The following is a 25,019-nucleotide window of genomic DNA, read 5'->3' as shown; positions in this document are numbered from 1 at the left end:
TATTCGGTTCTGTTATGTAAAATGCAAATGAATCATTATGTGACCTTGTGAGCCATTGATTCATTCAGCTTTGATCTAACTTTACTAAACGAGCACCATTGTGAGAAGTGATAATATTCTATTTGTAATAATAATAATAAGGGATGAGTATGAATATTAGGGGTAGGCAACAGATCTTGATGAGATGTCATTTTAAGCGATTGGAGCGTACTTCGTGGGGCTGCAAGGACAGCACTAGGATCGCGCAATGATGGTAAAGAAGTTGAACCAACTTGTGGTGCTGAAAGATAGCTGAAGGATAGCTCTGCCATTTGACCAGTTCAGGAACAAACAACAATAATTAGCAGTAGGCCTACAGCCTAATAGGCCTACGACTACGTGGTATAGCTATTTGTAGGCTATAACCGAATGTAAATTAATACATATATAATTGCACTGTTTGCGAGGAGAGCTTTATTGCAGTAGTTATTTTACTGTATTTTGGAGCTTACACACTGTATCATAAATAAACTTTGATTTGGTTAGCTTGAACACGTCTACAATACACCCTATTATAGAATAAAAGATAACAGAGAGTTGAACTATCAATTCATAAAATGAATTTGCATAGATTAAACATGCTATCAAATCAATTGACCAAGTAGTGACCATAAATCCAGAGAGAAGATGGAAGAAACCACCATTTATACCTCTAGGCTGCTATACATATTTATTTGATTTGTCATTCTATCGTTTTTCATGGAATTTTTGTGATAATGAAATATAATTTATTTAGAATTTATCAGAATACATTTTCCGGGAATAGTTTTACCAGCTCTGTGTATTCCCAAATTTAAAAAAGTGAGGGAGCTCCGCTGTTCTGCACTCCGGCAGTACTACACCCCTGGGTAAGGGTTAAGGTTAACCATAAATAACTTGACGGTTGTCAAGTTTAGGCAAAAATTCAAACCGGTTAAGGTTCAAACAGAACCAATTTAAACGAGTATCTAGCACTGGGATTGAACCTACTATCCTGTCAGCCGAGGTGCGCTGTTTAAACACCTTCCTCTATCCATATCCACTACACCATAGCAAGCTGCGAGCCTACGAGATGATAGTATGTGCTCAGGTTGCCCATAGTGGACGGTATTGAAGGCATTTCCCGACGTCCTGGGGACCTGGACAAACGTCGAATTTCTGGTGTGATGTGGCTGCAGGGACCTGTTGCACAGCTGCAACTCTTTACCAGCCCTCCCTCCTTCCTGTTTTACATGGTAAATAGCCATTAGCAACCTGTCTGTAACAACGGTCCCTGCCAATGTACCATGCCACAATGTTCTGCTTCTAATGACCGTATAACCACAACAGAAAACAGACAGGAGTAGTTAGTTTACTCTATTTCCTACTCCTTTGAAACACACGCGCTCACAAAGCCTTCTCTCACTCACTCACACAGCCTACACACGCACAGAAATTGGAGGGTGTGCGATAACAGCGAAAGAGAGCTCTGGGAATTATCAAGCCATGATATAGGACTCTAATTACTGCAACATACCCATCGAGCACATTTGGTTCCTTGGAAGTTGTGGGAATGTTCCCATTGGTTCTGTAAACGAAGCCATAGGTTTCCTGACTGGGCCTTCTGAGAACGTACATTTTTAGGTTGAAGGGAGTTTGAGAATGTTTTACTATGGTTCCCTGAAGGTTTTATTAATGTTCTAGGAACGGAAATTATAGGTTATTTGAAGAACGTTCTGAGAACACATTACAATAAGACGTTTAATAACACTGCTAGCTTAGGTTAACTGTTTTGAACTCCAAGCAGAGATGGAAATGAATTTGCTTAGGCATTAATTATGCAAACATAAAAAAAAATATTGTGGCACGGCATCAGTGAAATTCAAACCTATGATCTTCTGTTGTCTATCCATGGAATTAACCTTGCACTGTGCCACCAGGATAGCGCTAGCATGCCATGTTTTCTTTAACCCAAACAAAGCTTTTCATTTTAGTCTATTCAAACCGACCCCATTTCTAAGGAAACTAGCACTCATTAAGATCAGGTGTGGTCATTTGGTGGGCGCGGCCAACACCCCAGAACATACTTAACAAGATAGGGGATAGCATTTTGGTGACGCTGAGAACGGAATGTACACTGAGTATACATTAAGAACACCTTCTCTTTCCATGACATTGACTGACCAGGTGAATCCAGGTGAAAGCTATGATCCCTTATTGATGTCACTGGTTAAATCTACTTCAATCAGTGTAGGTGAAGGGGAGGAGACAGGTTAAAGAAGTATGTGTGCCATTCAGAGGGTGAATGGGAAAGACAAAATCTTTAAGTGCCTTTGAACGGAGTATGGTAGTAGGTGCCAGGCGCATTGGTTTGTGTCAAGAACCAAAACACTGCTGGGTTTTTCACACTCAACAGTTTCCCATGTGTATCAAGAATGGTCCACCACCCAAAGGACATCCAGCCAACTTGACACAGCTGTGGGAAGCATTGGCGTCAACATGGGCCAGCATCCCTGTGGAACGCTTTCGACACCTTGTAGAGTCCATGCCCCAACGAATTTAGGCTGTTCTGAGGCCAAAAGGGGGGTGCAACTCAATATTAGGAAGATGTTCCTAATGATTGATATACTGAGTGTATATGTTTTTAATTCTTAGAAGGCACATCGCCAGATTTTTCACACAGTCGGTGCACGGATTTAAACCAGTGACCTTTTGGTTACTGACCCAATGATTTTAACTGCTAGGCTACCTTCCACCCACGCAGGACAGAGAGAGCAAACTAGTAGTTTAATATTGTCCTTCACACTCCACAGGAGCAGGGAAGAGAGGCAGCAGGGAAGAGAGGCAACAGGCAGGTAGGTAGAAAGACCTAGTAGTAGTATTTTCCATTTGGGTAATTGCTCTGTCAAAGGGACGCAGTAGTAGCAGGAGGGTCAGCATCCAGGTAGGTAGAGAGACTTTGCTAGTTGTAATTTCGTCGGGATGGACAGTTGCTCTTTCTGTCTTACCTGAAGACGGGTCTGTGGAGAAGCTTCCTCTTGATCGTGACACACTCTTCCATTTAAAGTGTGAGTCCAGACTGGGTTGGGGATAGGAGCAGGGAGCTCTGTGTGAGGCTTGGCTGTCTCCAGCTGCGCCTCTCCTCACGTTGCACTGTGCTGCTCTGAGACTGAGACGACTAGTCCTGCCTGGTCCCTGCTAGTCCCCCTAGTCCCTGGTCCTGCCCCTCTCCCTGCTCTCTCCCTCTCTGCTCTCTATCTCTGACAGCTCAGTAAGAAAGGTCATAGAGGCCACATCACAGTGTTGCTTTTCTACTCTCAGACAGAGAGCCAGAGGAGCTCGGAATGACGCGGAAACACACGCACACACAGGAACACAAACACACGCATAGACTCACACATTGTCTTTATCTCTGCGGGCCACTCACCCTCTGGACTCAAACCTGTGTGTGTGTGTGTGTGTGCGAGTGTGAGTGACCTACAGAACAGTTCCCCTGATAGGAGAGATTTGAACCCCGCAGCATTCCCAATATCACTCAACTTCGTCACACACAGAAAGTTTTGGAGACTGCTGCCTCAACTTCAAGCTGTCCCGCAAATGTTTGGGATAGAGGCTGGTCAGAAGGGCTGGCTGAACGTCAAAACATGGTCATTAAATCACAATCTGGTTTTTATTCTGCCGGAATTATGTGTGGATGGTGCAATGCAATGCAAAGCGCCTCACTTCTGGTAAGGTGTGTGTGTGTGTGTGTGTGTCCGTGTGTGCGAGTGTGTGTGTGCGTAGGGGGAGGGGGACCACAGAGCGGTGGGCGCCCTGGCCTTGCGATGGTTTAATCAACAGAAGATTGGGTTGTTTAACTTATGTGAAGCTGAGGCACGCTCTCTCCCCAGCCCAACTGGAGGAAACTTATGATAAACATCACCAACATCGGGAATCCATCCCAAATGGCACCCTATTCCCTACATAGAGCCCTATGGTCCCTGGTCAAATACTAGTGCATTATATAGGAAATGGGGTGCTATTTGGGACTCCACAGGTTAATTAGCAGAGCAGCAGAAGGCCATTCTTTCTGGAGCTGGAAACAAACACTAAAACTCTATCCTTCTGATGGAAGACATTCCACACACACACACAAGCACATGCACACTAGCACACACACTTGCAAACACACTCGCGCACACACAGAAATGTGGGTTTTGGGGGAAAAGCAAGAACCGCCAAGGAAGTCCTGCTTCACAAATGCACTGTTGTGAACAACATGAGACATTTTGTAAGTTCTAACGTGTCCATGTGACACAGCAAATATTGAGTGTGCTACTTGGACTGTATTCAAAATGAGTTTGCCAAACAATTTAGGACATTCAGGAGAATCAACACCACTACAGCACGGCTGTAATCAACACATATTTTGTTAACAACTCATCAATCAGTAAATCAACTCTATTTTCCTTTCATAAAGATTTGATCTAATGAGTGGATGCGCTTTGAAAAGAAAATCTCAATGGAGCCTTTGGTGTAGGCCTAAGTATTAGCTAAAGTTTCAACCCCCGTTGCGTGTCCTGATGGACCCCATAACTTGATTAATCAGAAAATAGCATAATTGGGAAAATTCTCAATCAAAAAACGAATAACAACAAACAATATCTAATCAAGCACTTCCAAGCCATTTTCCTGTCAGCTTACAGGAAACACTTAATGAAAGCAGGAGGAAAAGAAAAGCTGTTTAAAAGAATGACTCACAGCTGTAATTGCTGCGAAAGGTGATTCTAACATGTACAGAGCATTCAGAAAGTATTCAGACCCCTTCACTTTTTCCATATTTTGTTACGTTACAGCCTTATTCTAAAATTGATTAAATACAATGTTTTCTTCATCAATCGACACACAATTGCCCATAATGGCAAAGTGAAAACAGAAATACTTATTTACATAAGTATACAGACCCTTTGCTATGAGACTAGAAATTGAGCTCAGGTTCATCCTGTTTCCATTGATCATCCTTGAGATGTTTCTACAACTTGATTGGAGTCCACCTGTGATAAATTCAATTGATTGGACATGATTTGGAAAAGCACACACCTGTCTATATAAGGTCCCACAGTTGACAGTGCATGTCAGAGCAAAAACCAAGATATGAGGTCAAAGGATTTGTCTGTAGAGCTCTGAGACAGGATTGTGCTGAGGCACAGATCTGGGGAAGGGTACCAAAACATTTCTGCAGCATTGGAGGTCCCTAAGAACACAGTGGCCTCCATCATTCTTAAATGGAAGAAGTTTGGAACCACCAAGACTCTTTCTAGAGCTGGCCGCCTGGCCAAACTGAGCAATCAGGGGAGAAGGGCCTTGGTCAGGGAGGTGACCAAGAACCCGATGGTCGCTCTGACAGAGCTCTAGAGTTCCTCTGTGGAGATGGGAGAACCTTCCAGAAGGACAACCATCTCTGCAGCACTCCACCAATCAGGCCTTTATGGTAGAGTGGCCAGACAGAAGCCACTCCTCAGTAAAAGGCACACGACAGCCCGCTTTGAGTTTGCCAAAAGGCACCTAAAGGACTCTCAAACCATGAGAAACATTTGCATTTACATTTTAGTCATTTAGCAGACGCTCTTATCCAGAGCGACTTACAGTAGTGAATGCATACATTTTTTTCTCCGTACTGGTCCCCCGTGGGAATCGAAACCAACAACCCTGGCATTGCAACCACCATGCTCTACCAACTGAGCTACACAATATTCTCTGGTCTGATGAAACCAAGATTGAACTCTGGCCTAAATGCCAAGCGGCACGTCTGGAGGAAACCTGGCACCATCCCTACGGTGAAGCATGGTGGTGGCAGCATCATGCTGTGGGGACGTTCTTCAGCAGCAGGGACTGTGAGACTAGTCAGGATGGAGGGAAAGATGAAGGACCTCAGACTGGGGTGAAGGTTCACCTTCCAACAAGACAATGACCCTAAGCACACAGCCAAGACAACGCAGGAGTGGCTTCGGGACAAGTCTCTGAATGTCCTTGAATGGCCCAGCCAGAGCCCAGACTTGAACCCGATTGAACATCTCTGGAGAGACCTGAAACTAGCTGTGCAGCAATGCTCCCCATCCAACCTGACAGAGCTTGAGAGAATCTGCAGAGAAGAATGGAAGAAACTCCCCAAATACAGGTGTGCCAAAATTGTAGCGTCATACCCAAGAAGACTCGAGGCTGTAACCACTGCCAAAGGTGCTTCAACAAAGTACTGACTAAAGGGTCTGAATACTTATGTAAATGTCATAATAATACTTATGTATATGTAAACCTGTTTTTGCTTTGCCATTATGGGGTATTGTATGTAGATTGATGTGATTTTTTTTTTTAAATGTTAGAATAAGGCTGTAACGTAACAATGTGGAAAAAGTCAAGTAGTCTGAATACTTTCCGAATGCACTGTAGATACTGTACTACCCTACTGTTCCATGGCTGAGGGGAACTGGCTGACCGACAAGCCTGTATGAAATGACATATAGGCTAGGCCTAATATTTGCTACAACTGACATAATATCACAGGCTATATCAGGCTGTAACAGACAGAAAATATTCCAGGCTATCCTATATCCAGGCTATACCTAACCTGACACGATATCACATGGGAAAACTTGACAAGGAACTACAAGAATATTGGAACTAAGAATTAAACCTTGCATGGCCTACCTAGCTCAGCCAGGTGACAACCCTACGACTGCTAGCTAGCTATTCGATATGTTAACAGTCTGTCATCAGCGACTATTGTTCAGTAGGTCTTTCAGCACAACTCTCTGTTGTCTAGCCGGGAAGGAACTAAAAAGCTCAGTTCAAAGCTCAATTCAGAGTGGAAAATATGTACTGGCAGTGGCATCACAATGACTTACGCAACTCTTATAAACTAGAAAGCTGAAACATGGAAGCGCTCGCTCCTCTCCTCCCACCAGCCAGCCAGCCAGCTTTGCGACTCCCTTTAGAAGGGTACTGCTGACTGCTGTGGTATTGAACTGACTTCACAAAAACCTTCCCCTCTCTCCACAAAAACCTTGCAGTTCCAACTAAGTTTGTCTCAGTCACACAGGTGGTGGGGGTGTATTGATAAAGTGCATAGGTTGGGGGGGTGTATAGTTGTCATGGTGTGGTTTTGGCTCAAGGTTCTGGACAGTACGGTACTGCATTTAAACTCTGTTTTCCTGTTGCCTCAAGGGAGAGTTAGTGTCTCTGTGTATGCATGTGTTAATTTATTATTTAACTAGTCAAGTCAGTTAAGAACAGATTCTAATTTACCATGACAGCCTAGGAACAGTGGGTTGACTGCCTTGATCAGGGGATTTCTACTTTGTCAGCTCAGGGATTTGATCTAGCAACTTTTGAGTTACTGGCCCAACGCTCTAACCACTAGGCTACCTGCCACCCCATTGTGTAAAGGGTCATCTGTTGTTTCCAGTTCCACACAAATTCTCAGTGTAGTGAAAGTCAGGCTGAATTTCAGAATTCAGAATTTCCGCCTGACTGACGTGCCCAAAGTAAACTGCCTGCTACTCAGGCCCAGAAGCCAGGATATGCATATAATTTGTATCATTGGATAGAAAACACTTTGAAATTTGTAGAAATATTAAAATAATGTATGAGACTATAACACAATTGATATGGTAGCTGAAAATCTGAAGAAAAACCAACCAGAATTTACATTTTTTGAGATCCTAAGCTCTTTCAATGGAAAGCTATGGGTCCAATGTAATTCCAGCTCCCAGATTGCAATTCCTATGGCTTCCAGTAGATGTCGACAGTCTTTGTTCAAGGTTTCAGGCTTGTTTCTTCCAAAATGAGAAGAATTTTGAGTTTTGGCACCGGGAGTCACAGTTGGAAATCAGTCTGTGGGCGCGAGAGGAAGAGGACGTGCACTAGCTAATTTTTCTATTGAACATACTTCTTTCCGTATAAAATATTAGAGTTTATTTACATTTTAGGGTACCTGAGGATTAAGTACAAACGTAGTTTGACTTGTTTTAACAAAGTTTAGCGGTAGATTTTTGGATTCCTTTGTCTGCATGTTGAACGAGTGGATTACTGAAATCGATGGCGCCAACTAAACAGACTTTTTGGGATATAAAGAAGGATTTTATCTAACAAAACGACCATTCATGTTGTAGCTGGGACCCTTGGGATTGCAAACTGAGGAAGATTTTCAAAAAGTAAGTGATTATTTAATCACTATTTGTGATTTTATGAAGCCTGTGCTGGTTGAAAAATATGTTGATGTGGGCCTACTCTCCCTTCCGGGATGGCTACAAGGCCCCTCACGCCCTCCCTTCGGCAAATCAGATCACTCCTCCATTCTGCTCCTCCCCACCTACAGAGAGAAACTTAAGCAGGAAGCACCCATCGTAAGAACTGTTCAATGTTGTTTTGACAAATCAGAATCTATGCTTCAGGATTTTTTTGTTCACACGGACTGGGAAATGTTCTGGGTCACCTCTAAGAATAGTATTGATGTATACACTGACTCGGTGACTGGGTTCATCAGGAGGTGCATAGAGGATGTTGTTCCCTCTGTGAAGATTCAAACTTATCCAAACCAAAAACCGTGGATAGATGGCAACACCATAGTGCTCAGCCTTCAACACCATAGTGCCCACCAAGCTCATCAGTAAGCTCAAGGCCCTGGGTCTGAACCCCTCCCTGTGCAACTGGGTCATGGACTTCTGAAGGGCCAACCCCAAGTGGTGAAGGTAGGCAACAACACCTCCGCCATGCTGATCCTCAACACTGGGGCCCCACAGGGTGTGTGCTCAGTCCCCTCCTGTACTCACGGTTCACCCATGACTGCGTGGCGATGGACGTCTCCAACTCAGTCATCAAGTTTGCTGACGACACAACAGTTCTAGGCCTGATTACCAACAACAACAAGATAGCCTACATGGAGGAGGTGAGAGGCCTGGCAGAATGGTGCCAGGAAAATAACCTCTACCTCAACATCGACAAAACAAAAGAAGCTGATCGTGGACTACAGGAGACAGCAGAGAGAGTATGCCCCCATCCACATCAACGGGGACACAGGGGAGAAGGTGAAAAGCTTTAACTTCCTCTGCGTGCACATCACTGATGACTTGAAGAAATATGTCTTGGCCCCTAAGATCCTCACAAACTTCTACAGAATCACCATTGAGAGCATCCTATCAGGCTTTATCACCGCCTGGTACAACAATTTCACCATCCGTAACCGCAGGGCTCGCCAGAGGGTGGTGCGGTCAGCCCAACGCATCGTCCTCAAGGACATTTACAGCACCCGGTGTCACACGAAGGCCAAGAAGATCATCACGGACCTCAGCCTCCCGACCCGCGGCCTGTTCATCCCGCTATCATTTAGAAGGTGGAGACATATGCATCAAAGCTGGGACCGAGAGACTGATGAACAGCTTCTAACTTCAGGCCATCAGACTGTTAAATCGTTACTACTAGCCGGCCTCCGCCCAGTACCCTGCCCTGAACCTTAGTCACGGTTACTAGCCGGCTACCACCCAGTACTCAGGGCCCCTTCTTCGGGATCGGTATCCCTTCAACGGAACGGTTGAGCTAACATAGGCTAATGCGATTAGCATGAGGTTGTAAGTAACAAGAACATTTCCCAGGACATAGACATATCTGATATTGGCAGAAAGCTTACATTCTTGTTACTCTAACTGCACAGTCCAATTTACAGTAGCTATTACAGTGAAAGATTACCATGCTATTGTTTGAGGAGAGTGCACAATTTTGAACATGAAAAGTTATTAATAAACAAATTAGGCACATTTGGGCAGTCTTGATTTTTTTTAAATGAACCGAAATGCAACGGTTAACCCTCTGCCACGTCCTGACCAAACTACAATATCAAATACTCCCTCTACTGGTCAGGACGTGACACTTCAAGACTGTTGGAAAAGCGATCCAGGTGAAGCTGGTTGAAAGAATGTCATCAAGGCAAAGGGTAGCTACTTTGAGGAATATTCTGGGTGTGCACCAGCACATGTTTTTGAATCTACTTTGAGGACTCTAACATCTAAAATATATTTTGATTTGTTTAACCTCTATGGGCTAGGTGGGACACTTGCGTCCCACCTACTCAACAGCCAGTTGAATCCTGTGGCGCGTTATTCAAATCCTTAGATATGCTATTACTTCAATTTTTCAAAAATATGACTATTTTACACCATTTTAAAGATAAGACTCTTGTTAATCTAACCACACTGTCCGATTTCAAAAAGGCTTTACAACGAAAGCAAAACATTAGATTATGTCAGCAGAGTACCGAGCCAGAAATAATCAGACACCCATTTTTCAAGCTAGCATATAATGTCACATAAACCCAAACAACAGCTAAATGTAGCACTAACCTTTGATGATCTTCATCAGATGACAACCCTAGGACATTATGTTATACAATACATGCATGTTTTGTTCAATCAAGTTCATATTTATATCAAAAACCAGCTTTTTACATTAGCATGTGACTAGCATGTGACTAGCACTGCCTGTGAATTTACTAAATTACTCACGATAAACGTTCACAAAAAGCATAACAATTATTTTAAGAATTATAGATAGAGAACTCCTCTATGCACTCGATATGTCCGATTTTAAAATAGCTTTTCGGTGAAAGCACATTTTGCAATATTCTCAGTAGATAGCAGATCACAGGGCTAGCTATTTAGACACCCAGCAGGTTTAGCACTCATCAAAGTCAGATTTACTATAAGAAAAATGTTCTTACCTTTGTTGTCTTCGTCAGAATGCACTCCCAGGACTTCTACTTCAATAACAAATGTTGGTTTGGTCCAAAATAATCCATCGTTATATCCAAACAGCGGCGTTTTGTTCGTGAGCTCTAGACACTATCCTAAAAGCAAAATAAGGGTGACGAGCATGGCGCAATTCGTGACAAAAGAATTCTAAATATTCCATTACAGTACTTCGAAGCATGTCAACCGCTGTTTAAAATCCATTTTTATGCCATTTTTCTCATAAAAAAGCGATAATATTCCGAACGGGAATCTGCGTTTAGATAAACAGACAAAGGAAAAGAAACCATTCGGTCAAAGCGGGCACGCGCCTAAGCCCATAGTACTCTGAGTGGCCACTTGCCAAAAGCGATAAAGTGTTTCTGCCAGAGCCTGCCTCGATATCGTTCAACGTTTTCCCGGGCTCTGAGACCCTATGGAAGACGTAGGAAGTGTCACGTTATTGCACAGATCCTGAGTCTTCAATAAAAAGAGCCAAGATGAAACACTACTTCTCAGACAGGCCACTTCCTGCTTGAAATCTTCTCAGGTTTTGGCCTGCCATAGGAGTTCTGTTATACTCACAGACACCATTCAAACAGTTTTAGAAACTTTAGGGTGTTTACTATCCAAAGCCAATAATTATATGCATATTCTAGTTACTGGGCAGGAGTAGTAACCAGATTAAATCGGGTACGTTTTTTATCCAGCCGTGCAAATACTGCCCCCTATCCCCAACAGGTTAACACTTTTTTGGTTACTACATGATTCCATATGTGTTATTTCATAGTAGTGATGTCTTCACTATTATTCTACAATGTAGAAAATAGTAAAAATAAAGAAAAATCGTTGAATGAGTAGGTGTGTCCAAACTTTTGACTGGTACTGTAAATCGACTTGAATATCTATGCCAAGACTTGAAAATGGCTGTCTAACAATGATATTTATTTTCTGGACTCTGACATTGCTTGTTCTGATATTTCTTAATTTCTTTTTTCTTTTTTCTTTACTTTTTGGATTATGTGTGTATTGTTTTGTATTGCTAGGTATTACTGCCCTGTTGGAGCTAGAAACACAAGCATTTCACTGCACCTGCAATTACATCTGCAAATCTGTGTACGTGACCAATAAACATTGATTTAATTATGATTTGATTTTAAAGAGATGGGTATTTTTGGATAGAGGTGTGTTAAGGAGTTCACATGCTTCCCAGCCGAACCAGTTCGGTAGAGTTCGTGCATATATTATGAAGACATTTTTGTTTGTTTTGGACTTCGTGAGTTTTTTGGGGCTGTTCGGGCACACAAATTATACACCCCTTTGTCGGTGATTGGTCAACAGTAGGATTCTTTAATAAAGTATTTGCTGTCATTGAACAAGAGATGACTAATTTTCATGCAAAAATTTTCATTTTCATTAGCTGTAAATGTAAAGTTGGGCGACTAAGATCCCCTTGGCAAAAACATCAAAATTAATGACAGATTTATCTTAGATTAATTCTGACTATTTTGAGGAAGTGTATTTTTTTATTTAACTTGGCAAGTCAGTTAAGAACAAATTCTTATTTACAATGACGGCCTACCCCGGCCAAACCCGGACGACGCTGGGCCAATTGTACATTTACATATGGGACTCGCAATCACAGCCAGATGTGATACAGCCTGGATTCAAACCAGGGTCTCTAGTGACACCTTTTGCACTGAGATGCAGTGCCTTAGATCACTGCGCCACTCGGGAGCCCTGGCTATGGCGTCTCAAAATGGACAAACAGTACTATTGTGCTTTTTGATCATTTTTCAAGCGAAGACTTGTTCGGTTCGCCTAGCCAACTTCGGCAAACTGAAGAATGCTGACGCCTTTACTGGTGGTGAATCCCTAGCTCTACTGAATGAATGGCCATGAAGGTGCCCCAAGACTTCTGTCGTGCTGGCTGTTAGTTTTCACCTATCTCTCTGGCTCTCTCTGATCTCGTCTGTCTCTTGCACTCTTTCTTTCTAAATCCCCCATCCCCATTTCTCTCTCCCTTCCCTCCTCCCTTTCTTCTCTCATCCCTACATAGAGTTAGCTGTGCCACTTGTTAAAGTTATGTGCCAGACAGTGGTGGGTTAAGGCTGAGGGTGAGCATCCTGCCCTAAATAACTTGGCCTACTTCTGCACTGCACTCAGCTCAGGGGCTGTGTGTGTGTGTGTGTGTGTGTGTGTGTGTGTGTGTGTGTGTGTGTGTGTGTGTGTGTGTGTGTGTGTGTGTGTGTGTGTGTGTGTGTGTGTGTGTGTGTGTGTGTGTGTGTGTGTGTGTGTGTGTGTGTGTGTGTGTGAGAAAGTTGCTTTGGATAAAAGCAAAAATATATTATTATTGCTGATTTTAGCAACCCAGAACCATGTAGAATCTCAGTGACTGGTCAGTGTTGGGCCTGAGCCAGCCCAATATTGGTGTTGGCTGTGGTGCATGGAATACAGGGCTATATTTGGATGCCATATAATTGCTTTACCATGTTTTTTTCCATACTTTTTTCATAAGCGCAAAACATATCCTTTTTGGCTTGTTTGAGGATCCAAATAAATCCCAAGTTTCAACTTTCTTGATATTGTTTGAAAACCTAGAGATGACCCTTTCCAGCAAATGGAGAGAGGGAGGAAAGCCATTTACTATGATCTGATGTTGTGAGTGAGGAAGAGAGAAAGCGAGAGAAAGAAAGAGAAAGAGAGAGAGAAAATCAATCTGATGTTGATTCAGATCTGCAATAAATGACAACAAATTGGCTGTATGTGAAATGCATGAATCATGACAGAATAATGCAAAAATAACATGGAGATTAGTCCAGTTCAATAATCCAAAGAAGACTCTAATGCCAGATGGCCAGAGCCATGATGTACTGCACAGTATGTTACTAAGAAAGGAAAGATACTTGGGGGCCAACCATACTGTAGGCAAGCCTTAAACTAGACCAAAGAACTGACATATTAATGAGGACTCACCCAGAACCAAATCTTATGTGTGTGCTGGCCTGTTACGTTTCATCTGTTACAAGAGACTGAGGACTCTGAGGCACAATCATGTGCTAGTGCATTAACTAGGCCTACTCCTAACTAACTATGTGTCTAGTATAGCTGAATTATTACTATGTGTCTAGTATAGCTGAATTATTACTAACTATGTGTCTAGTATAGCTGAATTATTACTATGTGTCTAGTATAGCTGAATTATTACTAACTATGTGTCTAGTATAGCTGAATTATTACTAACTATGTGTCTAGTATAGCTGAATTATTACTAACTATGTGTCTAGTATAGCTGAATTATTACTAACTATGTGTCTAGTATAGCTGAATTATTACTAACTATGTGTCTAGTATAGCTGAATTATTACTAACTATGTGTCTAGTATAGCTGAATTATTACTAACTATGTGTCTAGTATAGCTGAATTATTACTAACTATGTGTCTAGTATAGCTGAATTATTACTAACTATGTGTCTAGTATAGCTGAATTATTACTAACTATGTGTCTAGTATAGCTGAATTATTACTAACTATGTGTCTAGTATAGCTGAATTATTACTAACTATGTGTCTAGTATAGCTGAATTATTACTAACTATGTGTCTAGTATAGCTGAATTATTACTAACTATGTGTCTAGTATAGCTGAATTATTACTAACTATGTGTCTAGTATAGCTGAATTATTACTAACTATTTGTCTAGTGTAGCTGTCCAACGGTGTGTGTGTGCAACAGCTTAAGTCATGTCTTTCTTCCCTGTGTCAGTCAGTCAGTCAGTCAGTCAGTCAGTCAGTCAGTCAGTCAGTCAGTCAGTCAGTCAGTCAGTCAGTCAGTCAGACAGACAGACAGACAGACAGACAGACAGACAGACAGACAGACAGACAGACAGACAGACAGACAGACAGACAGACAGACAGACAGACAGACAGACAGACAGACAGACAGACAGACAGACAGACAGACAGACAGACAGACATACATACATACATACATACATACATACATACATACATGGCCCAGAGCACATACTCAGTGCAGAGCAGGTTGCTTGTCTTCTATTTTATGACTGTTAACTTCCTGGGAAATTCCTAGTGAGAGTATTCCTGTAAGTACCTGGCAGACCTCGGTTCAAATACTATTACAAATATTTCAGATACTTAAAGTGTTTGCTCTATTCTGCCTGGAATGCCAGATGGGCACAGTTTGTTATTTTAGAACTATTCTATTGGTCCATTAAGTCAGGCAAGCTCAATTGAGCTGAACTACAGTATTTGAAATGATTTCAAATAGTATTTGAACCCAGGTTTGGTGGCTGGTCTGGTCATGGTCTCCTTGCCCTGACAGGAGTGGAAGGAAACAGTTCACTACTCTGTAGCTCTGCATTTAGCTCTTACCGTATTTCAATCTGTGCCATGGAAAAAAGTCTGAACCCCATTCGGCTGTTGGCATGTGATTGTGATAGCCCTGTGGTGCCATGAGGCTTTTCAGGTCTGTGGGGCTATAGGGGAGGCTTGGCAGTATGCTGAGTGGATTGTTTAGTCTTGTACTTGCTGTACACACACATCATGTAATTCCTGGGATTCAGTGTTTGTTAGTGATGAACAATTCATATAGTGAACCTCCAATGGTGACAACGGCGAGTGCTCTCATCCTGAAACCCTGTACTATGCATTCACTCACAGCACTATGCGTCAACCTCAAGCCGTGGCCCCAGGCAGTGATACATATGTGCTGCTATAGCAACAATGAAATGGAATGATTTGTCTCTCTATAACCTACTATAACAAAAGTGTTGATGCTAAGATAAATATAAATTCACTAGGGATGCCTTTTCAGCTATTAGTACATGCTGAATGATATGAAAGAACTGATAAAATGGCTGATAAAAGACCAAAATGTGTCCAATGAACTGTTTAGATAGAGAGATGAAATACGATACAACAAGTTGGCCAAATGTCAATGGACAGGTAATAAGCTGAACAGATAGCCTAGCTATTTCAAAAATATGAAACCTAATCTTGATGTTTGGTTGTTTGCCGAAATCATCAGAGGGAGCCTGAGGTACTGTACGTGAGACATATTGAATGTGGGGAATTGGTAACTGCATTGCCAATACTTTCATTCTATGGCAGAATTGGTTGTAAGGAAACATGGCGCTGCAGGGTCTAATCAAGAGGAGAGAGAGGAGCAGACAGGCAGTTCTGTTAAGAATAGACAGTCAACATCAAGGGATTCTAATAGAAAAAGGAATGACCAGAGAGCGACATGGAATCCCACAAAAGCCAGGACAGAATATTCACTGCCGGTTGTATCTTAATCTAAGGTATTGTTCAGACATTCTTGTAGTTATGGCTAAACAAGTGTCCTCTACATCCCCCTATGCGGACAGGCCGCTAGTGACCTAATGTTTATGGACCGAGAATGACCTATTTTCAGTGGTGTGGCAAACTGCCAACAACATACCGTATGTGTATTTGATCAGATGTCAAGTTGTTCAAAGACATGCCCTCTATCAGAAACCAATTAAACATTATAGCAATGAAGGCCACATTCCTGAATAGAATGACTACACATCACAATGATTGGCTGCTCATTAAGAGCTGCCTATCACTGGCAAGTGTGACAATGAAGAAAAAAAACCCAGAGAGAACAAAACAGCTAGTTGCCAAGAAACACCAGAGCACAGTGGATCAATCAACCAATCTGCTGCTAGGTCAGGGACAGAGACTTACTGAACATACATGTACATATGTACACAATAGAAGGTTACAGCTCGATTGGAGTCCCAGCACACGCAAGTACACACACACACACACACACACACACACACACACACACACACACACACACACACACACACACACACACACACACACACACACACACACACAACAAGGGTTTGGATTTGGGTGGATAGGGTTCAAGGAGTTTTAAATATTTTATTTTACCTGTATTTTACCAGGTAAGTTGACTGAGAACACATTCTCATTTACAGCAATGACCTGGGGAATAGTTACAGAGGAGAGGAGAGGGGATCAATGAGCCAACTGGAAGCTGGCGATGATCAGGTGGCCATGATTGTACAGTATGAGGGTCAGATTGGGAATTAGCCAGGACACCGGGGTTAACACCCCTACTCTTACAATAAGTGCCATGGGATCTTTAGTGACCACAGAGGGTCAGGAAGACAGAAAGACAGAGCCACTGAGCATATATGCACACTACAGAATAGATGAGATGGCGATGCTTCAGGGCCAGGGTTCTGTGCACACAACAGAAGCATTGGAGTCAGAGACGTACCGTAGCTACTGAGCATGACTCAAGGTATAGATGGAGAGGAGTCAAAGCCAGGGATACTAAAAGGAAAAGTAGTTTATTGCCATCTACCCTATCCTCTGCACAATCTGGAGTCTATGAATACATCATCTCTTCATGCATTTTACTGACAGTTGACTGTCAGAGGCACAGCTTGATTTATATGCTGGAACAAAAGCTTTTACACCCTTGGAAATAAAATGTAGGAACAGTGGCTAAAATAGTGTTGGATATGATAATATGTTAGAGAGGGCTTGAGTGTAAGCATTTGGCCAAGTAAACTATTGCTTTTACAATGAATGCTTTTAGACAATACAAAGGGTTCAGAGATGCAGACTTGACAGAAGGTATAGCTAGAGCGAAATCAGAGTCAGGGATACTTTACTAAAGGATACTTATACTAAAGAATAAGTACTTAGCAGTGGTGGAAAAAGTATACCATTGTCATACTTGAAAAAAAGTAAAGATAACTTAATAGAAAATGATTCAAGTAAAAGTGAAAGTCATCCAGGAAAATACTACTTGAGTAAAAGTTTAAAAGGTATTTGGTTTTAAATATACTTAAGTATCAAAAGTAAATGTAATTGCAAAAATATACTTAAGTATCAAAAGTAAAAGTATCAATCATTTCAAATTGATTAAATTAAGCAAACCAGACAGCACAATTATTATTATTATTATAGATTTTTTTTACGGATAGCCAGGGGCACACTACAACACGCAGACATCATTTAAAAATGAAGCTTTTGTGTTTAATGAGTACGCCAAATCAGAGGCAGTAGGGATGCCCAAGGATGTTCTCTTGATAAGTGCGTGAATTGGGCCATTTTCCTGTCCTGTTAAGCATTCAAAATGTAACGAGTACTTTTGAGTGTGAGGGAAAATCTATGGAGTAAAAAGTACAATATATTCTTTAGGAATGGAGTGAAGTAAAAGTTGTCAAAAATAAAAATAGTAAAGTAAAGTACAGATACCTAAAAAAACTATTTAAGTAATACATAAGTACTTTGCACACTGGTACTTAGTAGAGTTGAAGGACCTTCATTTTACCTATATTGATTCAGCTGCATTGGTTCTACAGCTGCACCATCGAGAGCCTCCTGACTGGTTGCATCACTGCCTGGTATGGCAACTGCTCGGCCTCCGACCGCAAAGCACTACAGAGGGTAGTGCGTATGGCCCAGTACATCACCGGGGCCAAGCTTCCTGCCATCCAGGACCTCTATACTAGGCGGTGTCAGAGCAAGGCCCTAAAAAATTGTCAAAGACTCCAGCCACCCTAGTCATAGACTGTTCTCTCTGTTACTGCACAGCAAGCAGTACCGGGGCGCCAAGTCTAGGCCCAAACGACTTCTTAACAGCTTCTACCCCCAAGCCATAAGACTCCTGAACAGCTAATCAAATGGCTACCCAGACCCTCTTTTATTATGTTATTACCTATGCATGGTCACTTTAACTCTACCTACATGTAGATATTAGAAGCTAGCTAGCTAACGAAGAACAACAAAGAATATCTAGTTAACAGAAGAAAAGAAAGAGAAAATCAGGACAGAAGAAAAAGGATATCAAAGTGAAACAGTTCTCTAAAGACACAGGAGACAATAATACAAGAAACAACACTTCTGTAGCTTGTCAACTATGTGTCTGTCTATCCCTGTTCTCTCCTCTCTGCACAGGCCATACAAACGCTTCACACCGCGTGGCCGCTGCCACTCTAACCTGGTGGTCCCAGCACGCACGACCCACGTGGAGTTCCAGGTCTCCGGCAGCCTCTGGAACTGCCGGTCTGCAGCCAACAAGGCTGAGTTCATCTCAGCCTATGCTACCCTCCAGTCCCTAGACTTCCTGGCGCTGACGGAAACATGGATTACCACAGATAACACTGCTACTCCTACTGCTCTCTCTTCGTCTGCCCACGTGTTCTCGCATACCCCTAGAGCATCGAGCCAGCGGGGTGGTGGCACTGGAATCCTCATCTCTCCCAAGTGGACATTCTCTCTTTCTCCCCTGACCCATCTGTCTATCTCCTCATTTGAATTCCATGCTGTCACAGTTACCAGCCCTTTCAAGCTTAACATCCTTATCATTTATCGCCCTCCAGGTTCCCTTGGAGAGTTCATCAATGAGCTTGACGCCTTGATAAGTTCCTTTCCTGAGGATGGCTCACCTCTCACAGTTCTGGGTGACTTTAACCTCCCCATGTCTACCTTTGACTCATTCCTCTCTGCCTCCTTCTTTCCACTCCTCTCCTCTTTTGACCTCACCCTCTCACCTTCCCCCCCTACTCACAAGGCAGGCAATACGCTTGACCTCATCTTTACTAGATGCTGTTCTTCCACTAATCTCATTGCAACTCCCCTCCAAATCTCCGACCACTACCTTGTATCCTTTTCCCTCTTGCTCTCATCCAACACTTCTCACTCTGCCCCTACTCGGATGGTATTGCACCGTCCCAACCTTCGCTCTCTCTCTCCCGCTACTCTCTCCTCTTCCATCCTATCATCTCTTCCCTCTGCTCAAACCTTCTCCAACCTATCTCCTGATTCTGCCTCCTCAACCCTCCTCTCCTCCCTTTCTGCATCCTTTGATTTTCTCTGTCCCCTATCCTCCAGGCCGGCTCGGTCCTCCCCTCCTGCTCCGTGGCTCGACGACTCACTACGAGCTCACAGAACAAGGCTCCGGGCAGCCGAGCGGAAATGGAGGAAAACTCGCCTCCCCTGCGGACCTGGCATCCTTTCACTCACTCCTCTCTACATTCTCCTCTTCTGTCTCTGCTGCTAAAGCCACTTTCTACCACTCTAAATTCCAAGCATCTGCCTCTAACCCTAGGAAGCTCTTTGCTACCTTCTCCTCCCTCCTGAATCCTCCTCCCCCTCCCCCCCTCCTCCCTCTCTGCGGATGACTTCGTCAACCATTTTGAAAAGAAGGTTGACGATATCCGATCCTCGTTTGCTAAGTCAAACGACACCGCTGGTCCTGCTCACACTGCCCTACCCTGTGCTTTGACTTCTTTCTCCCCTCTCTCTCCAGATGAAATCTCGCGTCTTGTGACGGCCGGCCGCCCAACAACCTGCCCACTTGACCCTATCCCCTCCTCTCTTCTCCAGACCATTTCCGGAGACCTTCTCCCCTTCCTCACCTTGCTCATCAACTCATCCTTGACCGCTGGCTACGTCCCTTCCGTCTTCAAGAGAGCGAGAGTTGCACCCCTTCTGAAAAAACCTACACTCGATCCCTCCGATGTCAACAACTACAGACCAGTATCCCTTCTTTCTTTTCTCTCCAAAACTCTTGAACGTGCCGTCCTTGGCCAGCTCTCCTGCTATCTCTCTCAGAATTACCTTCTTGATCCTAATCAGTCAGGTTTCAAGACTGGGCATTCAACTGAGACTGCTCTTCTCTGTGTCACGGAGGCTCTCCGCACTGCTAAAGCTAACTCTCTCTCCTCTGCTCTCATCCTTCTAGACCTATCTGCTGCCTTTGATACTGTGAACCATCAGATCCTCCTCTCCACCCTCTCCGAGTTGGGCATCTCCGGCGCGGCCCACGCTTGGATTGCGTAATACCTGACAGGTCGCTCCTACCAGGTGGCGTGGCGAGAATCTGTCTCCGCACCATGCGCTCTCACCACTGGTGTCCCCCGGGCTCTGTTCTAGGCCCTCTCCTATTCTCGCTATACACCAAGTCACTTGGCTCTGTCATATCCTCACATGGTCTCTCCTATCATTGCTATGCAGACGACACACAATTAATCTTCTCCTTTCCCCCTTCTGATAACCAGGCGGCGAATCGCATCTCTGCATGTCTGTCAGACATATCAGTGTGGATGACGGATCACCAGCTCAAGCTGAACCTCGGCAAGACGGAGCTGCTCTTCCTCCCGGGGAAGGACTGCCCGTTCCATGATCTCGCCATCACGGTTGACAACTCCCTTGTGTCCTCCTCCCAGAGTGCTAAGAACCTTGGCGTGATCCTGGACAACACCCTGTCGTTCTCCACTAACATCAAGGCGGTGACCCGATCCTGTAGGTTCATGCTCTACAACATTCGCAGAGTACGACCCTGCCTCACACAGGAAGCGGCGCAGGTCCTAATCCAGGCACTTGTCATCTCCCGTCTGGATTACTGCAACTCGCTGTTGGCTGGGCTCCCTGCCTGTGCCATTAAACCCCTACAACTCATCCAGAACGCCGCAGCCCGTCTGGTGTTCAACCTTCCCAAGTTCTCTCACGTCACCCCGCTCCTCCGCTCTCTCCACTGGCTTCCAGTTGAAGCTCGCATCCACTACAAGACCATGGTGATTGCCTACGGAGCTGTGAAGGGAACGGCACCTCCATACCTTCAGGCTCTGATCAGGCCCTACACCCAAACAAGGGCACTGCGTTCATCCACCACTGGCCTGCTGGCCCCCCTACCTCTGAGGAAGCACAGTTCCCGCTCAGCCCAGTCAAAACTGTTCGCTGCTCTGGCACCCCAATGGTGGAACAAGCTCCCTCACGACGCCAGGACAGCGGAGTCAATCACCACCTTCCGGAGACACCTGAAACCCCACCTCTTTAAGGAATACCTAGGATAGGATAAAGTAATCCTTCTAACCCCCCCCCTTAAAAGATTTAGATGCACTATTGTAAAGTGGTTGTTCCACTGGATATCATAAGGTGAATGCACCATTTTGTAAGTCGCTCTGGATAAGAGCGTCTGCTAAATGACTTAAATGTAATGTAAATGTAATGTAATAATATTACCTCAATTACCTCAACTAACCGGTGCCCCCGCACATTAATTTACTGCTGCTGTTTAATTATTTGTTACCATTATTTTTTGTATTTTTTTTTCCTTAGCAATTTTTTACTTAACACATTTTTCTTCTTAACTTCTTAAAGCATTGTTGGTTAAGGGCTTGTAAGTCAGTATTTCACTGTAAGGTCTACACCTGTTGTATTCGGTGCATGCAGTCTATCACAGTGCCATCCGTTTTGTCACCAAAGCCCCATATACTACCCACCACTGCAACCTGTACGCTCTCGTTGGCTGGCCCTCGCTTCATATTCGTTACCAAACCCACTGGCTCCAGGTCATCTAAAAGACCCTGCTAGATAAAGTTCCCCCTTATCTCAGCTCGCTGGTCACCATAGCAGCACCCACCTGTAGCACGCGCTCCAGCAGGTATATCTCTCTGGTCACCCCCAAAGCCAATTCCTCCTTCGGCCGCCTCTCCTTCCAGTTCTCTGCTGCCAATGAATGGAACGAACTACAAAAATCTCTAAAACTGGAAACACTTATCTCCCTCACTAGCTTTATTACTACACCTGTACATAGCCCATCTATAATTTAGCCCAAACAACTACCTCTTCCCCTACTGTATTTATTTATTTTGCTCCTTTGCACCCCATTATTTCTATTTCTACTTTGCGCTTTCTTCCACTGCAAATCTACCATTCCAGTGTTTTACTTGCTATATTGTATTTAATTCGCCACCATGGCCTTTTTTGCCTTTACCTCCCTTATCTCACCTCATTTGCTCACTTTGTATATAGACTTATTTTTCTACTGTATTATTGACTGTATGTTTGTTTTACTCCATGTGTAACTCTGTGTTGTTGTATGTGTCAAACTGCTTTTCTTTATCTTGGCCAGGTCACAATTGTAAATGAGAACTTGTTCTCAACTTGCCTACCTGGTTAAATAAAGGTGAAATAAAAAATAAAATAAATAAAAAATGTGACAAATAACATTTGATTTGATTTGATTATTGTCGCAGCCAAAAAATCCTACAGCAACCTGATTTGAACGTTTAGTCCATCATTTTGCTTGATCGGTGGTTTGGCTATTAGCTGGCAAAAAGTAGGCTACATGAGAAGTGCAATACTCTTAATATAACTGTGTGTTTAGTGTAGGGCTGAACGATTTGGCAAATAAATTATCACGATATCTATATATTTTTTCATACGATAACGATAATTATCCTGATATTAATCAAATAATGTTTAAAAGGTGCATATCTGCTTCAAACTCAGGAAAGCCTGAACAAACCGTGATTAGAGCGTTGGACTAGTAACCGACAGGTTGCTAGATCGAATCCCGAGCTGACAAGGTAGAAATCTGTCATTCTACCCCTGAACAAGGCAGGTAACCCACTGTTCCCTGATAGGCCGTCATTGTAAATAAGAAGTTGTTCTTAACTGACTTGCCTAGTTAAATAAAGGTACATTTTTTATTATTATTATGTGAGCTACACTTAAAATTATACTTGAAGGAAAATTGTTCCATGTTTGCGGCCAGGGATAAGCCTCTTGAAACCTTCCTTTTCAACTGTGATAATTGGTAGCATGTCCTTAGCAATGAAATGCATAATAGCATTAGTGATGTCTTTGTCTTTTTTGATGTTTGCTTGTAGGGAATAAACGTTGTCAGTGTTGACTGCTCCTCCATCACTCGAGGTGCTAAGTGGTTTTTAGTGGGCGTATGTCACTTCTCCGCACGTTCCTGCTGCGTCACAGAGGTGAAATGGACTGCTGTAACCTAATTATTCTATATCGACATTATCGAAAATGAATCTAAAGGTTTTTATATCGTTACTGAGGGAAGTAATTACCTCGATAATTATTGATATTGATTTATCGCCCAGCCCTAGTTTAGTGTGGGTTTTCAATGAATTTATGTAAATCACAAAGCTCATCTGCATTTTCCTGCAGTGCAGGAACATCTGTATGTCTGCACTATGCATTACGTGTCTGGCCTCTGCTCACTCTGGAGACAAGCTGCATGTACTATGAATACATCATCTCTTCACACTTTTACTGAGGCAGCTTGACTGACAGTTGGCTCTTGAAGTCACAGCTTGACTCATATCTGTTCTGCTCATATCATTGATGCCTGATGAAAAGCTATTACACTCTAACAGTAGACAGAGTTTCAGTAAACAGATGGCCCATTTTACCTATGGCATCCTCAAAGCTAAATCTGAATGGCACTTTCCAGAATTCTGGGTTTAAATTCCAATTGATTGATTGAAGTGAACCCACTTTGAACATACTGTATAGTATCCCCTGTTGATGTCACATTGAGTGGATTGAGTGGGATAGTTCATCAGGTACCTCTAGTGGAGAGAACTCTATGGGCCATCTGAAATGACTCTAAATATGATTCAATATTTGAAAGTCATTATTGCTTCAAAACCTGTTTCAATCAAAACCATTAACTAACATTATCTATTCATGAAAAGGTAACAGAATGATGGTTTATCAATCACTGAACCCTGTTTTAACCCAGCAGAGAATGGACAATAAATCCATGCGATCTGTGCAACTACACAGTTCACAACAATTCCCTTAAGCGACTGCTCCCTGAATCATTGGCCAAATACTGTACCCTCTAATCTCTCGTAGAGAGATGCAATTATATCGCACCGTATCGCACCGTCTGTCAATACACTGTGGGATGCGACGACTAACGAGGAACTTTGTTCTGGTGCACAGATTTTTCCGTCACCCTCTAACCACATTGCTACAGTGCTGTTGAATACTGTATAACCACATCTCAAAGAGTTTAGTTCTGTTGAATACTGTATAACCACATCTCAAAGAGTTTAGTTCTGTTGAATACTGTATAACCACATCTCTAGAGTTTAGTTCTGTTGAATACTGTATAACCACATCTCTAGAGTTTAGTTCTGTTGAATTCTGTATAACCACATCTCTAGAGTTTAGTTCTGTTGAATACTGTATAACCACATCTCAAACAGTTTAGTTCTGTTGAATACTGTATAACCACATCTCAAACAGTTTAGTTCTGTTGAATACTGTATAACCACGTCTCTAGAGTTTAGTTCTGTTGAATACTGTATAACCACATCTCAAACAGTTTAGTTCTGTTGAATACTGTATAACCACATCTCTAGAGTTTAGTTCTGTTGAATACTGTATAACCACATCTCTAGAGTTTAGTTCTGTT

At 43.0% G+C, this 25,019-nt stretch overlaps 1 protein-coding gene across 3 annotated transcripts in view; it reads right to left on the bottom strand.

The window, feature by feature from the left end:
- LOC106582264 (calcium/calmodulin-dependent 3',5'-cyclic nucleotide phosphodiesterase 1A) overlaps nucleotides 1-25,019 on the bottom strand; it is a 101,314-nt gene that overhangs the window by 60,258 nt on the left and 16,037 nt on the right. The window contains exon 1 of one of the 3 annotated variants that reach the window (XM_045704723.1): nucleotides 3,006-3,234. The exons of the other annotated variants lie outside the window; for them this stretch is intronic. Coding sequence (XP_045560679.1) covers nucleotides 3,006-3,058 — 53 coding nt within the window. The 5' untranslated portion in view covers nucleotides 3,059-3,234. Of the gene's footprint in view, nucleotides 1-3,005; nucleotides 3,235-25,019 lie in introns of those variants that run through there. 3 annotated transcript variants of the gene reach the window in all.

The sequence above is a fragment of the Salmo salar genome, chromosome ssa21 (assembly GCF_905237065.1).
Source record: "Salmo salar chromosome ssa21, Ssal_v3.1, whole genome shotgun sequence".
Classification (NCBI taxonomy): Eukaryota; Metazoa; Chordata; class Actinopteri; order Salmoniformes; family Salmonidae; genus Salmo; species Salmo salar.
This window is presented reverse-complemented; position numbering and strand designations above follow the sequence as displayed.